At 38.7% G+C, this 16522-nt stretch overlaps 1 protein-coding gene across 2 annotated transcripts in view; it reads left to right on the top strand.

Annotated features, from left to right (window-relative positions):
• The window catches only part of EFL1 (elongation factor like GTPase 1), a 67250-nt gene extending 60200 nt beyond the window's left edge, over positions 1–7050 (top strand). For both annotated transcript variants that reach the window (XM_021407728.1, XM_021407727.1), the window contains exon 20: positions 6502–7050. In XM_021407728.1, the coding sequence (XP_021263403.1) occupies positions 6502–6690 (189 nt within the window). In that variant the 3' untranslated portion in view covers positions 6691–7050. The remainder of the gene's footprint in view (positions 1–6501) is intronic.

Raw genomic sequence — 16522 nt, forward strand, 5'->3', positions numbered from 1 at the left:
TATATAGCCTTGGGTAATTAATACCTTCTATTTTTTAATCCGTGAAGTAATATCGCAAGTTCCATTAGAGTGTGTTTCGGCCAAGCCTTCTTTGCAGTAACTTGTTGCACTGGGTCATGCCATTTTGTATTTGCATGAAGTTCTTTGAGCAAGAAGACACTTACGATGGAACAGCGCTTAGAATAATGGAGCTCTAATCCCATTTGGGAAATGTATTATAGTAAAAATAATGCATGTGGCTCAATTCAAATGACAATTGAATTCTCAGCAACTGCAGAAATATTCGGAGAACTACTTCTTGTAAAGCTGTGAAATGTATAGTTTTCCTGTTAATGCACATCTTTTAGATTGCCTTGATTGGCTTTTATTCTTTGGGGAGGAGGAGGTTCTGTAAACACATTTTGGATCTGAAGTGTGTTTGAGTATTCTTTCTGAGCAGAATAGTGTCTACGCTGTGCTGCAAGGCTCTGTAGAAAGGTAAAAGAAGAAGGCCTGCATGTAATGAATGATAAAAAATATAACGTGTTCTGAATCACTGAGAGTTTTATATTCTGAATTTTCATTAATTCCTAATTGTAAGTCATTTTCACAACTCAAATAGAAGATAAGGGTTGCTGGATAAGACTGTTTGGCCAGCATTAAGGAGGACACAGACTAAGGTAATGAGAGAGACTCTGAGTATCCGTGAACCTTCATTAGGTATAAATTGTGACTTTACATCATTGTGCAAGTGTCAGCTTAGGCATGTTAAGGAATTCTAGGAGTAACCTGGAACCTTTCAAATATGAAAAGGTCTTTATATTAACCAGAACATCTGAAGCTGATTAAGGTAGTAAATAAAAACTGTGTGGCTTTAATTTTACTATGTGTTTCTTAAGTAATAGGAAAAAATGCAACAGTAAAGCCACAGGTTTCCTTATTTTCTTTCCAATTCCCTAATCCTTGTTTGTAGCTACTGACTGAAGTCAGGGCTAAAGCTCGGCTGTCACTGATTGGAGCACAAACAAGGATGATGTTCTTAAGCCAAAGTAAACTTACATGAGTTTATTTTCTAACTAAATGTGTAAATGTTCATTATTACAGTGTTTATTGAAAGAAGCAATGTCATATCTGACTTCATGTGTTTTAAGGCCTGGGCCATCCCTTTTGAATATTGTCAGTGGAACCTCTGAATTCTTCTGAAGAGCTTTGAATGCTGGAGTTACTTTGTAGGGACTCTTCACTCTTGTCGTTAATCTATTCCTGCAGGTTAAATGTTTAAAGCTTGAATGGAAGTTATTCCATATTCTCTTTAATATCTTCTCTGAAAGAAAACTAATCTGATTGTTTTTTCATTTTTTCAGGCTTTGGCAAGATGGCTATAGAAATGAAATACATGAACTTGTGAATTGGATTTATGCTTGTACGCTCTTGGTCTTTCTCTCGTATTTTCTCAAAACCATGTAATTTACAATCATGAGCTTTTGCGAGAAAATACAAGGATACGGAGAGAAATAAAACAGTGAGATTTTTGTCAAGTTATGAAGTGAGCTGTCTATATTGTAGAATTATACGTAATAATCTTCAGAAGTTGTATTTATTTGTTTGCTGCAAAATAATGTATAGTGATGCAAAGTGGCTGCATTCTTCTGAGAAGCCCAGGTTTTACTGCAGGATAGTCAAAGAATTGGCAAAAAAGGAGGCTGAAGATGAGTTGGATTCATTTTTTTTTTATTGTTCTATCAGGATATGGTATAGATATTAGCTATTTATAAAATGGACAAGCTGGTACACAAAGTATTTGTTACAGTGTGAAAATTTGTGTTTCAATAACCTAACTGTGACTACTTTTTTTCAGAACTTTTATGTGTAGGTGCTTCTGTAAAATTCTTAAGTGTATTGTAGATACTTCTCCTCCAACCCTCTACTATCTTGTCCTCATCCCCAGCATGATGTTTTAGGAGCGTTTCAGGTGCTCAGCACTTTGCACAGTCTCTCAGTACTCCTAAGTAGGAGCAGAGATGACACCTGCTTCCCACTGGAATTAAATGGGTGCAACTCAATCTACCCGGTCTTACTGGGTATCCTTACTGCTGCTGTCTGTGCTGGAAATGCTGCCAGTATCCAAGCTTCTCTCTCACCATTTTGTTATGCTCAAAGCAGGAGCATTTTTACAGCATGACTCAGATTATTATTAAAAACTCAGTTTGGAGAGGACAGCTTTTCAAAGTCACGTTTCACATAAACCTCATCAAACTGCTGCCATTTTACCTGGAAGGTGGGGGTAATTTCTGATTGACAGGGCTGCTTCAGGCATCTGAAAGGCCTACCAGCAATGTGCATATTAGTTACGTAGTCTTTCCCATTAGTGAGTGCTGGCCACCATTTGGGCTGTCAGTGTTCTTGAAGTATCTTTCTAGCATTGATTTTTTTTTTTTTTTTTGAAGATTCTGGTACACTGAGGTGTGTATGCCCTCTGACATGGTGCATAATAGTTCTTTTGAAGCTGTTTGTGAGAAACTGCTTCTAGCATAATGTTTTTCCTGGCATGCAAAAGCTATCCTTGGTAGTGCTCATGCACACTGAATTTAGTTGCTCTTGAGCTTTCTTAAATGGTTCACTTTGGTTCCTGTGTTACTTGCTAGTCTCACAGTCTTCACTGGATAGTGTAAGGCTGCTCTTTGTGTTCATGATCCCACTAAAGCATTTTCCACATTGATGTGACTTGGCTCAAAAGAAAGTTTTTGTCTCCATCAGACAGTAAGGACCAGGAGGGGAAATGCTACCAGAAACGTGGCTGCGTTCCCAGATCTGCCTGACCTTTTGGGTGAACTAGGCAGATCCAGTCTGTTTGCTTTTGATGCATCTCTCAACCTTGTTTTGCATAATTAGACTGCCTTAGGCAGAGGCTGTTTCATGCCATCATTTTGTGAAATACACTAGACAATGGGACCCAGACCACTATTGGAGCCATCTGGGTGCCACTGAAATGCAAATAATAAATCATCCTCGTATTAAGGCTTAAAATTCCAAGTTCTCTTGAATTGAAAGTAATTTGTTGTAACTCAAGTCTTCTTGAAAAGTTTGACGAACTTACATAATCTTTTGCAGAATTTAGTACATACTATATTGTTTTTCAGTATTAAAATAGTACTCTCATATTACTTGCATTTTTATTGGTTAATTATTATGGGCATTCAGATTATTCCTGAAAAAGACAGGGACGTGCATTGCTTGAATACTTAGTGTGTAAGTTGTCAGGCTAAAAGAAAATGACAGCTGCTTTGACCATGTTACTCTGCATGCGGTTGCTAAACAAGTCTTGGGAGACATCACTGTTTGGGTGTGTTAGTTTGAATAGTTGTAATGTTTAATGAAACATCTTGCTTTGGAATTATTTTTCTCAAGAATACCTCTACTCTTAAAGTATTTGAAGTGATCTAATTTTCTTTTAAAATATCTAATCCTAATTGATTTAGTTTTAAACACTGCTTCATTTATACTTGGAATTGGCTTGTACTTTTGCAGTGAGCTATGGACCACATTCATTATGTATTTTACTGATTCTGTTTTTTCATTTTTTATTCCTTATTTTCTGTTTTGATCCCATGGAGCTTCCAGAACTCACAGTAAATGCTTTCTGTTAAATGGCAGCATCTTATTCCAGAGGGGTCGGTACATTTAGAATCTCGTTAATCATTTAGGACTTTATCCAGACAAAAACACGATTTCTGTCACAGATTCCAGAGTCTTCCCTACGTGGTTCCCATGAATACAAACAATAGTTCAGGGGTTAAAAAACGTCTCAGTTCTGATTCCAGGAAGCCCAGACCCACCATTCTGCCAGCTGCCATTGTAAGCAAATTGAATTCAACAGTCTTGGAGGATCAGAGGGAAACACGTTTTTTGTTGTTTCTTTTTTTTTTTTCTTTTGCCTACTTGCAGCATTTCAGCAGAGCTAAGAGTTGGTGGATGCCAACTGCTAGGTGCATTTGCTTTGATACATTAATGTGATGTGAAGAGAAGAGGGTAGTCTAGTCTTGTCCTCATCTTCACTTACAGAGTCAGAACTCACAAAGAAAATCTCCTACTTTTTTTTGTATCGCTGTGTCAATAACACCTCTGTGTAGTTATTCTAGAGTTACATTAACATGGCTATTTGCTGATTTCTCTAAGGAGAAGCACAACTGATGCCTCATTTTCCAGCTGACTCAGTGGATCTGGCTTCCTCTTTATTTGCCACAGTGTTTGCTACAAATACTGTGGGTCTAATTAACCACATCTTCTGCAGTATGTCTGCGCCGTTCAGTTGGATGTGATCCTCAGAAAGAGGAATTCTCAGGTGCCTCCATAACTTGCTCCTGAAGCAGAATGTAATGCCAGTTATTTAGACCTGATGAGATGCAAAGTTAGTTCCTGCAGGTACCGATGTGGCTTTCGAAACCTGATTTCGGTCTCTTTCCAGTTCTGCTCCGCACCGTGCAGTGGTACGTTAGACCTGGAAGTTCAGTCTTGAGTATATTTTTACTTCAAGAACCACTGTTTCATTGTGTATCTCAGAGTGTAACTTGTGAGTTAGATAACTTGCTGATGTGAAGGAACCTTTATCAAAGGGAGTAGTAACAGCCCTTTAAGTTGTTATAGTTTGTAGCTGCGTAATCTCCCTGGGCAGTAGTTCTGGAGCATGTAATGAGTCACTTCTCATTCCTGCGGTTCTTCTCGAACTTGGACGTTTTTATTTGTTTGGCTCTTTAGATAGGTCGTGAATAGGGGAAGTCTCTGGTGTTTTTCCAGCATGATGATGATTAGCACGAACATCACAACAATCTGATCAAGTCAGCATGCGATGTTTGCCCAAAAGTTGGGAGGAAAACCAAGCAAACAAAAAACCCCATCAATTTTCACAGTCCTTTAGTTCAGGTGCATAAAGTAATAAAGCACTATCCTGTTTTACAGGCGTATGCTGTGAAGGAATTGCCTTTTTAGGCACTCATAGAAAGTCCCTATATAAGACATCAGAATGGGTATGGCTCAGGCAGATTCTTCTATGCTTAGCCCTTATTTTTATGTTAAAAATAAAGGCAGAAACATTTGGAAACCAATATTTCATACCATTTATTTATGGGTTCTGCTTGCTTTGGTTTTCAGGTAGACAACTTTATGTATGTTCATCTTCCACCTAAATAAGTTAAGACTGTATGTCTCTTTTAGCATATGAGTGATATCCCATTTAAATTACCAGGACTATGTATGTACTTGACTGTAGCAAATTAGAATGTATATTTTTAACTTAGAGACTTAACGTTCTATTTTGCAGGGTTTAACCTACAATGTTTCCTAATGAAAAGGAGCCATCTTCTATGAGGGCTGCTCCAAAAGTAATGCTTCCTATTTTATGATGTTGGCCCATGAGGTCAGTGGTGGATGTTGGTGGTATGGCAGTAGAGATTGAACCTTCCCACCAACATTCCATTACATGTTGTTGCTGTGTAACAGATGGCAACAGAAGCTTTGTGGAGAATTAGTGTTTTGTAGCTGAGGTCTTGCTCTATTGAATAATGTTTTTGTGTTCTTTGTATCTGTTGTGTTCTCTGTGGAAATAAATAGGAGGCGTTACTTTTGGGGCAAACTATGTACCATAGTTATTGTCCTAACTTCCTGTATACTATATATGTAATTCCATTGATAGTGCTAGGAGTTATTTAGCATCAGAGGTATTAAATTTGGTATTTGATATTTCTAGGAAAGATCTTTGTTCTAACCCATTTTTTTTATATTTCCTTCTTTCTGGTTTACGTCACTTAAATGAGCTTTAAGTAATTTTGTTTGGCTTGAAATAGCATATGGCAATTAAAAGTATTTGTCAGAAGAAGAGGTTTATAACACTAAGTTAGAATTTAGGGAAGTTTGTTCTGTCCTTGTCAGTGCTAATATTAGACTTCAGAAATGATCATGGAGTGATGTCCTCAATTATTGCCGTAACTATCGCTGTTCTCACAGTAACTAATGCCTACTGCATTCCTTCTCCCATGAGGATTTTGTTTAAGAAATGGATGAAGCGTTCCTGTTCTTCTGTTTGTAAGATGATATTACCTGATGCTGCATCTAGGGAGGGAATCTACAGTCAGATTGAGCAGAAACCCTTCAGTTCCTATAAATTCGGATAAGATCACAGTGAAGTAATGTTATAAATAGGGAATTCCTTCCTCAAAGCAGAAAATTTTATAAATGCTGTTTGTTATTGTTTACTGACTAGCCATTAAATTTGTTTTAAAATGAATTTGTACGTTGATAAATACAACTGAATTTCAAAAGCTGTCCTATGCTTTCTGTGATGAATACTACATGGTGTTCCTAGCTCATGTGTTCTGCTTAAGTAGCAAATAAACTGTCCAGAAAACTCTATCCGCTCTATTTTCATGTTGTATGCTTTAGAGATTAAAATTACCTGAAATGCACCAAGTGTACCAGGAAACCTTTATGCTACTTTACTTTTTTTTTTCGTCTCCTCTCTTTTTGTAGATCATTTCAAGTGATCCATTCTGGGTGCCAACCACTGAAGAAGAATATTTGCACTTTGGGGAAAAGGCGGACTCTGAGAACCAGGCCCGCAAGTACATGAATGCAGTAAGGAAGCGGAAGGGACTTTATGTAGAAGAAAAAATTGTGGAGCATGCTGAGAAGCAAAGAACCCTCAGTAGGAATAAGTAGCTGCGTCCGTTCTCTCCTGGTTCAGCTAAGTGCGGGTGGATTATTTTCTATGCAGCAGATTAAAAACTTCTCCTGGACTTGTTCTTTTACACCATGTTTCTTACACTTTCTAATGTTTATGGCTTACGTTTTGAAAAACATAAGTCCTTCCAACTTTTATATTGAGAAAATAGTTTGTTTACTTAAATAAATCATAGGCATATTTCTTGGAACTGGTCTCAGTTTTTAAAGCTTTATGCACTATTGCTGTCATGGGATTGGGAACTCCTAATTTAATTGGTTTCTTTTTGATTTATCAGATGTAATTACAGTTAGAGCTAGTTACCTAGTCTGTTGCAAATAAACTATGCAATGAATTTAGCTCCTTAATGTTTTTGTCTCTATTTTCTAAATTAATTTTCATTTCTGTAATGTATTTGTTGGCCGCGAGTACTTTCCATAGTTTCCTATATGCAAACATTTAAGCCTTCTTGGAGTTTCTGAACTATTTGTTTTACTCTGTTCCTTGTGTAAACAGTTATTTAAATGAGGTGATACAGTCTCTACTCCCAGGTTGTAGCAATGCATTGTCCTTAAACCAGAGGGCAAAAATAGCACATGTGGAAGGCTGAGGACTGCAAACCAGGCAAGGCTTTTCTTTTTTCCTCTCCTTAGAAAGGCATCTTGTAAAAAAGTTTACATAATTATCCTAAGCTGGGAGCTGCCATCTCTGAACTAGGCACACAGCTATCCCTGCCAATCCTGTGTGAGTATTTACAGACTCTTTGAAGAAATTTCTACCCGTTCATCCTGTTGTCTTGAATTCAGTGAGGAGAAATGCTTGCAGAAATATTACGAAATGTCTTGCTGTTTGCAGGTGGCTAAGGTGTTGAAGCCCCCAGAGTGATTCAGACCTACACGAACAGAAAAAAAATCCCCAAAGGTTGGAAGCTTTACTTAAGAGAAATGGAAATTTAGCGCAAGAGGAGAGAGATGTGGTGTATGAACTGTCTTGTTATTTGACTGCCTTGAACTGTAAAGGAAAGAACTGGATAGGTGGCCCTGAAGAGTTTCTGATATTTATTTAAATGAATGAATAATTAAGTCCTTGAATCTTGTGCCAACTGACTTTCTGCTCAGTCTTGTCTTTACTATTGGCAAAGTGTTGTGTTTCAGCTAACCGTGCAAGCAGCCCATTCTTTCCAGAGTACAGCCACTTTAATTTGCTATTGCCTAGCATTCCTTTAGCACCTACTTGGTCCTTCTGAATAAATATTCTCTGTGTCAATTAATGTAGTACGCAGAAGTTACTCATATCAGTTTTGCTCCTCAGGGGAAAGGAAACTGTTACTTGTTTCACAAGTAGAATGACTCTGACTGCTTAGCTTTTATTTTAAATAGCAGCCTTTTCTTTTCCAGTTTGTTTGCTTTCATTATGGAAATGGTTCCTTTTAAGATTGTGTTTATGAATTATTCAAGCAGATGATATTTACTTTCCTTAGAAGGTTGTTCCATAAAGTGTTGTTTTGCAAGGGGTATATCTGCACAGCAGCCCTAATAGAGCTTATACAAATATACTGATGTTGTTTGGGCATTGCCAGCTGTATATCTGTGGAAGGTACTGCAGCCTGGAGAAACTGCTTAAGACATAAACAAATGTTTGTTTAATGACCTCTTTGGCTACTACAACTACCCTGCTAGCTGAATCCAGGGTGCAATTAGGGATGTCTGGCCTGCAGTCATGAAGGTGCTTGCATAGCTGATGTAGTAAGTAGCCCTTCAGAGATGGGTAGGTGTTGGTCATTGTTGTGACTACATAATTAATTGTAATCTACTATACGTATGTAAGCAGAAAGAGCATTAACATAGATCTTAAAAGATTTAGCAATAGCTTTCATACTTTATTACATTCTCAGATTGCATCTCAAACAGCATGAAGATGAGAATTAACTAAGGATGCTGCAACCCTATTATTTGTAACGGGCAAAAACTCCACTAATTAACGCGAGAAAATCAAACCATCCTGCAAGTGCTAGGTCTGTTGTCTTTAGTAATGGCTTCTTGTGCAAAGAGAATCTAATTGCTTATATACAATGAGTATTTTTTTCTCTGGATTACTGAAAACGGAGCCTGCTAGAGCTGGTTTTTGCTTATCTTTGTTACATATATATGAGATAATTTTGGAAAATCTCTGCAAAACAGGATGAGTAATTTGCTGATGGAGCAAGCCATGGAAAGATTGGCTTGAGAGGTAGCCATTGTATCATCTTCCATCATCAGTTTTATTGCTAAGTATAATGCATATTTAAAATGAGCATACACAACTTTTGTGGTGCTTCATTTGTGTAAATGTTTTATTTTTAACTTTGTGGAAAAAAAAATAGGCACTCAATTTGATTTGGCTTTATTAGGAGAATCAAATCTCCTTGCAACTGATAATGTATGAAAACAACATTAAGTTTCGAAGTGGTAATATTTATTAGAGAATGGTAGTTATTCACTGTGTGGGTACTCCAAATGATTCTACTCTGTAAAAGGGAAAATGAAACAAGAAAAGGAGCTATATTTCTCCAGTGAAAAACAATGACCAAGCAGGGGCCAGCGAGACCCTTCCTGTTGGCTCTGGATGTTGCTTTTATCTTCTTGCTTTAAAAATCTTTCATTTTTCAAGCACTGATAGTTTAGGTGTTTAACTATCTTCTTCCACAGCATTTTCTTCTCTTTCAGCAAACTTCACTTTACATTTTAAAGCAGGAGTCTGAAGGAGAAATTGAAGTGTATTTGGAACGTTGTGCTGTATTTTCTTTCAGACTCTGTCTGTTTTGGCCTTTAGCTGCACCCTCAGTATTACTGCTGATAAGAGCAGAGACACCAGAGGTGCAAAATGTTGTTGCAGCAGAACAGAATTCCCAGATTAGGTGTGAATACGGTTTCAACTCTCTGCTAACCTTCAGTTCTGCTTGAGGAATCTTTAGTTCATCTTGTAGACAGACATTAAAAAGGAGCCTTAAACTAAGGAGTACATTACAGCTAGGCCTGAAATGTTGCCACGCCTGAAGAACACGCGGTCATATATTGTTTGTACAGCTACCTGAGACCCACGAGCCCATGAGGATGAAGGAACCTCAGCTATTGCTGAATTATGCTTGTTTGTTTCCACACATGAAGTGATAATATGTAGATGAGAGAATAGATGTTTCTGGTATAATTGGGAATCTGAACATCTGTTTACTTCTCTTACTTTGCAGAGGAGGTGCAGCACCCTGTGCTTGGCAATTGTGTCAGTAAAACAGCACTGTTGGTTAGACAGTTATTTCTCCAATGTGCCTGAATTTTTTCATTTATAAACCTAGTGCCATTTATGGATGGGATGACCTAAGGAACAGAAGCTTACAGATCTTAAAACCTTCTGCACTATGACTTGGCAGCTGGACTGGAACCACAAATTCAGGTGACTTTTCTCCTGACTCTGATGATACCAACCTAAGATCTGTGAGCAGGGTATCTTATTGTCTTGCTATTTTTATTAGAGTTTCTCCTTTCTACTTTAATTTGGTTCAAAATGCTGTGTAGACTTATTCTGTGCCTCTTCCTAGCTTTCCTTGTAAGCAGAAATAGAGCACGTGGAGGAGAGGATATGAATGCATTTAATTATTTTGTCAGCATTTGTTTTTAATGCGTGATTTGAATTCTCACGTAACTTCTGATTCGCTTTGATTCTTGTTCAGACTGCTCGTAAAAATGGAAGAGTTGAGATTAGTCAAGGAAATATAGTTTTCCTCATTGCATCGTGTGAGGGAGAAGGACAGTCAAGAAAATAACTAAGGTTTGTTCACTACCTGTTGTAATGTTTACACGTGATCCTTTGGTATTTATAACATTTTAAAATCCTTCTTTGGAGTGTGTTAAATGTTATTAATTTTTCTACTGCTTAGTATTAGATCCAGATGCATAAATGTGTCTGCAAAATGATGAAAAGTGCTTACATTTCTGATTGTGCTGTTTTTCACCAATTTGCAGTTTTACTCCTCAAACTTCTTAATATGTGATTTGCTTCTTCCTTATCCATGAGGAGGGTAATACTTGAGATAATAACTTGAAATGTCTGTGTAGGCCTGTATAGGCCTGGCTGACTCTACTGGCGCTTAGAAAAATAGTTTACATGTAAGATAAAACATTTACATGTAAATACCATTTTGATTTATTGATATTTCTGAATTTTGGTCTCTATTTGAGGTGTCTCTATCATATTCTTCATTGTGAGAATTGTGCTTTTTGTTTTGTGCTACTTTGGATTTACTGGAAAGTAAATAAGATGAAAATTACTATTTTTAGTAGTTTCTATTAATCAACTGAGCTGAAAAGTTTAGGAGCATTCATCTTTTACAGCAGTATCATTCCATGATCATAAAACTCTTGCAAAGCATGACTAACAGAAGGAAAAAATAGATACCATAAAGTGGTGTGGTTTGGGCAGAGACTTTTGTTTCAACAGATGCTGTTTTCCTACAGGCACTTGATAATATTTATTTATTTTTAATTCATCCTTCCTCTTCCCCACTCATTGTCTCTCCTTGACTTCCTGTTTTCCCAAGGGATCCAACTCCATAACCCCTCACTGATAGCTTAGAGGAATCTCTTTATTATCAATTTATTTAAATATCATTACTGAAGCTGCTTGTCTCGGTAAAGACTTGCTGATTCTGAAATTAGAACCAAAAAGAAGAGGAACAAAATTTCAGTAGTGTTTTCCTGGTTGCGTCTTTGGTGGCTGCATGAAAGGATTGTCCTTCACCCTCACAAAAGCGGTACGTCTCATTGTTCTCCAGTGAGATTCCTAGGTGCTTCTTTCCCTCAGAAAAGCTGCTAGTGTAGAAAGCTAACAATAAATAATAATCTGCACAGGCAGCGAAAGAAGACTTCTGTCAAAAAAAAATCGATAGCGTTTTTTAGACTATGCATTTCCTACATGCTCACAAACACGTTTGCCGTCCCCCAAGAGGGAGGCATATTCGGTAATGTTATGCTACTTTTTGTGAAGTGGCCACAAAGCACAGCTAAAATATGCATCTCCTCAAGAGAAGTTACAAATGGGAGACAGATTGATCGTCGTCACCAATTCAGTGCTGGCCTTTTTCCCATCTGTGGAGAGTTCTTTCCAGAATTTTACTGATGATTCTTTTACACTGTAATAAATAAAGTCAGGTAATGAATAAATCACTCTTGTTTCACTGCTTTCTGAATGATTTACACTGGTGTAAACTGCTACTCTCTAATATTATGGTGTTTGCTTTGCTGTAGCACAAGTCTTCAGACTTAGGGATGTTTTAAGTCTTGGGCTTCGGTGGTGACTTACAACAGTCATATGCACCATTGTCCCTTCTGCCACATTCTTCTGCAGTCAATAACTTCCTGCCTCCATGCCTAGCAAAAAATAGAAGCCGCAAACTTTATTTTGAAAGATGGCTTTAGGGGGACAAAAATAATTTTGGAGAGGGATAGTACCAAATGATCTCTGACCTCTTAACTAGGAGGCCAGAATACAATTTGTTGCTCTCTCGATGACTTCATACAATTTGAAGAAGGGGAATTCAGCTGTCCTGTAATTGTGGGGTTCAAGAAAATGGTTTGGAATGGTTTGCAGTGCAAGCCCAAGTGCTGTCCTTAGAGGAGCTGCAAGAAGGCTGATGAAAAAGCAGATTTAGTCATGATTAAAGAGAACTTAAAGTCCATGGCAGCTTCAGGAGGGTTATGCCTTTGCCATGTGCTAAGGCAGTGTAACTTTTGGGCTAGGCTTACTGCTTAGTGCTCTGAGATTGTATTCCTACTTGGGGTGAAGGGGAGCATGCAAAGTGAAGGTCAGTCATGTAGGAATACGGACTGAGATAGCCCCCCCCCCCCCCCAAAAAAAAAAAAGTAAAAATAATTAAAAAAAAAAATTGTCATATGAATGATACACCCATTTAGCAGTGGTTACTTGTTGCCTCTAATGGGTGTTTGTCTAAAAATCCGTATTTTTATTTTTTGTAAAGCTCCTTTGTATGATGAGTTTATAATAATCCACCTAATTCCAAAGACTGATCTATTTGCTCAGCGACGCAGATGTATTCAGAGCCACATGGTGCTGTAATACACTAACAGGTGATGGGATGCTACGGAGCATACTTGCAGCAATTTGTTTTCCTTCTTTCATCTCTTGTCATGATGGCATTTACCTTTAGGAGGTCAAGAGAATGGCTTTTTTTAGAAGAAGCTGGCATTGCTTCGTGGAGTGATTGACAGAAAGAGCTGTGTAAGTGGCAGCTGGAGCTGCTCTTCCTCTGGAGACTAAGCGCAGTATGTTCATGACAAGTGCTGTTATCACTGGTCTGGGGATTGAAAGCTGATCCTATTCATGAACCCGTGTCTTCCTGTAACGTTGCTGTCGTGCAGTATGAACAGCTTAGGAAGGTTATTTTAGATTAACCTTCCTGTATTAAAACAATGTCTCGTCTGTTCATATCACATCCAACACTGTAAGCATCAAGGCCAGTGAGTGGATCGACCGCAACTGACGTGAAAGGGAAAGGCTAGAGAAGAAATGTAAGGAAGTCATGAGAAAAATCACATCACGCTTCTGTGGGTGCCTTTATAGCAACTGTAGCAATTGCATGATGGGATTGCAGTGTTTCTCTGTAAGTGCTCAGTAGTAGTGTGCAAGTCTACAGTGTGGAAGATGCTGTCTGGACAGGCAGAATGTAACTACCAGTCAGATCATCTTTTCTGTATAGCCTTGCCTCTGTGAAGGAAAGCATGAGGAAAGAACCTGTCGTTTGTTTCTCTGTCTTCCTTGCTGTCCTTTAGATTTCTCAGAAACCCCTTGGCTGTGGCAGGCTCATCACTCCAGGAAGCATGATGGGAGCTGTGCATTCCCAGCAGCAGCAGTTCCCTGGATTCTGATTTCCTGGATGCATGGGAAGCAGCTCTGTATAACTTCGAGTCCTTTCTTCTGGGACCCAGCAACGACTCATGGCTTCTATTGAAGTGACGAGTGTTTGCACACAGGAATCTTTGAAGAGGTGTTCTGAGATCCACAGCCTATGCAAGGATGTGTAAGAGACTGCTATAAAGGAAATTATAATGATTTTCCTGTTCTTGTGTTCTCTCTCAGTTGAGCACCCCAAAGCTGAATACTGCGAGAGGCTTGAACAAGCCTTTGTCATCCTTGGCTTGAAAGAGTTAGGGCCATAGAGGAGGGAAGTATGATAACTGTCCTGCTTTCTGATAGCTGGCACTTGTGCTAGAGCTTATCAATATCTTTTCTTCCAAGCCAGAGAGAAGGTGCTAGAACAGTGCTTGACAAAGGAAAATATTTAACTGTGAAGGGAAGAGACCAGCATAGTGGACTCTGCTTTTGCTCTAAATCTTGTAGGTGACTTATTTCTCTAGCCAGAAAGAAAGAAACTGTAGATTTATCTCAGCTGACTAAAATATTGGTAAATGGCTGCATCTTCTAAGCATGTCTGAGGGGTGAAGTAACCTTAAGTTTCCCTTGCTTTCGTTGCATAAACAGCTTTAGTATTGATATTAGCAGTTTGCACTTGAGCAATGTCATTGTCATATGATGTGTGAGTCACTTGTGGACAATCAAAAAAGAGTTACCCAGATCACGCTTTTGGCCATCTTCAGCCAGAGACTGTATTTGCTTTGGGCAGGCAGCCAAAGGGAAAACAGAGGCCAAAAGAGCTGGAATTCAGTGAACTTGAATGTTTGCTATAACCTGGGCTAGGAGAAAAGTGGAGGTACAACAAAGGAGCTGTTTGGTGAAGAAAATCACGCACACTCAATAGAGGTGCTGGCAAATTTTCAGACAGTCTTCAGCGTACCATGTGGTTGGCATGGCATTTGCATTAATGAGGCAGGTTGCTTCTGTGGAAGTTATGCACTCCCTTTGCAACTGATTGCATGGAAGTACGGTATGTAATACAGCCTGACTGTCAGACTTAATACATATTGGTTGAAGTTCTGGACCAGAGTATCACTTGGGGTAAATCATTGTGGTTTCTATTGCTTCAGTTGAGTCCTGTTTGATTTCTGCCAGATGAGGAGATGCCTTTTGTGACACTTCGAATTTGTGCTCAACTTGTGAATACCAGGTATTTGTAATAATGCTGGTTGAGCCTTTTTTCTTTTTCTTCAAATTTTATTTTACTGAAGAGCTGAAGTATTTTTACAGGCTTGTGAGCACTCTTACAAACAGCAAGCTACTGTGTGTGAGGAGGCTGTTGTTGTTGCCAGCTCCATGTTTTTATGACAAATCTTGTGATGTTTTGTTTTTCCTAAAAACCTCAGGTCTTGCATTTCTTCAGAATCTGTTTTCATTAAAAAAAAAAAAAAAAGTTTCCGGTTTGATGTTGGCATCAAATTAGAGAAAAACTTGAAAATGTTTGCAGCTTCATCATGATGGCAGAAAAAAATCCCAAATGCATACAAGAGCCCCCAAATATAGTGTTTTGCTTTAAAAAAAAACAAACAAAAAATCCCAAACCACCAAGAAAATGAAAGACCTGTGGTTTTGAAGGACAGACTCTTAATGTCTGTGTTGTGGTCTTTTACTGTAACTGTAAAAAAGTGACTTTTGTAATACTTTTCATAAAGGATTTATTTATTTATTTGTTTCATAGCAGATAAGCTTCTTGCAAAACCCTTATTTAAAAGAAAAGGAGTTGAATCCTTTGGAAACATTGGTCACTTGATAAAACAAAGAACTGCTAATAGTCCCTGAACAGATGCCTTTTTCCTTTGATTTAATTCTTGCTCTGAGTCTGCGTGTTCCAAAGCAGAAGGGCTGGAGGCTGACAGTAAATCTTGTCCTAAAATATTGAGCTGCTTTGGGGGGCAAAATGATAGTTTTTGCTAGTATTTGTTCTTTGTTCCTTGTAGAAGGTATGCTGAGCTAATCCTGCTTTTTACCAGGGTAAATATTCAAAGAGTAGTTGCTCTTGTTTTATTTTTTATACCTTGGATTTTCTTTATAATGGCTATCACAGACAGCTGAAAGTAGCCTCATTATCATAGGCGCTGGTTCTCCTTGAAGGCTTCGGCCATCCTGATATTTGCTGGAAAAGCAGTGTGCCCAGGCACACACAGCCCAGGAGGCTCCTGTAGTGCATGGGAGATAACGTTCTGATGCAGGCGGTGGAGGAGCTGATGAGGGGAGGCTGTGCTAATTGACCTTATTCTTATGAACAAGGAAGGACTGGTTGGGGGCAGCACTGGGTGCAGCAGCCATGAGATAATGGAGTTCAGGATCTTATGTGGAAGGAACAAGTCAGTAAGTAGGATTGCAACCATGGGCTTCGGGAGAGCCAAACCTGACCTCTTCAAGGACCTACTTGGAGGTGTCTCATGGCATTAGAAGGTAGGGAGGCCCAAGAAAGCTGGTTGCCATTCAGGCACCGCTTCTTCCGAGTTCAAAATCAGTGCATCTCTAATAGTAAGAAATCAGGCAAGTGTTGCAGGAGACCCACGTGAATGAGCAAGGAGCTCATGAAAAAATTCAACTGGAAGGAGGAAGTCTATGGAATGTGGAAAAGGAGCCACTTGAGAGGAGAATAGGAATGTTGTCAGGACTTGCTGGGATGCAACAAGGAAGGCTTTATGACCCTTTGGAATGAAATCCAGTAAGGGAGGTCAAGGTCAACATGAAAGGCTTGTTTAAATATCTCAACAGCAAAAGGAAGACTAGGGACAATGTGAACCCGCTGCTGATTGAGCTGGGTGCCCTGGTGATGGAGGTTCCTTCTAATCCCTATGATTCTGTGACTTAAGCAGGATTTAAAAACAAAGGAAAAAAACAGCACCGTGACCAAAA

This window comes from Numida meleagris, chromosome 9 (assembly GCF_002078875.1).
Source record: "Numida meleagris isolate 19003 breed g44 Domestic line chromosome 9, NumMel1.0, whole genome shotgun sequence".
Lineage (NCBI taxonomy): Eukaryota > Metazoa > Chordata > Aves > Galliformes > Numididae > Numida > Numida meleagris.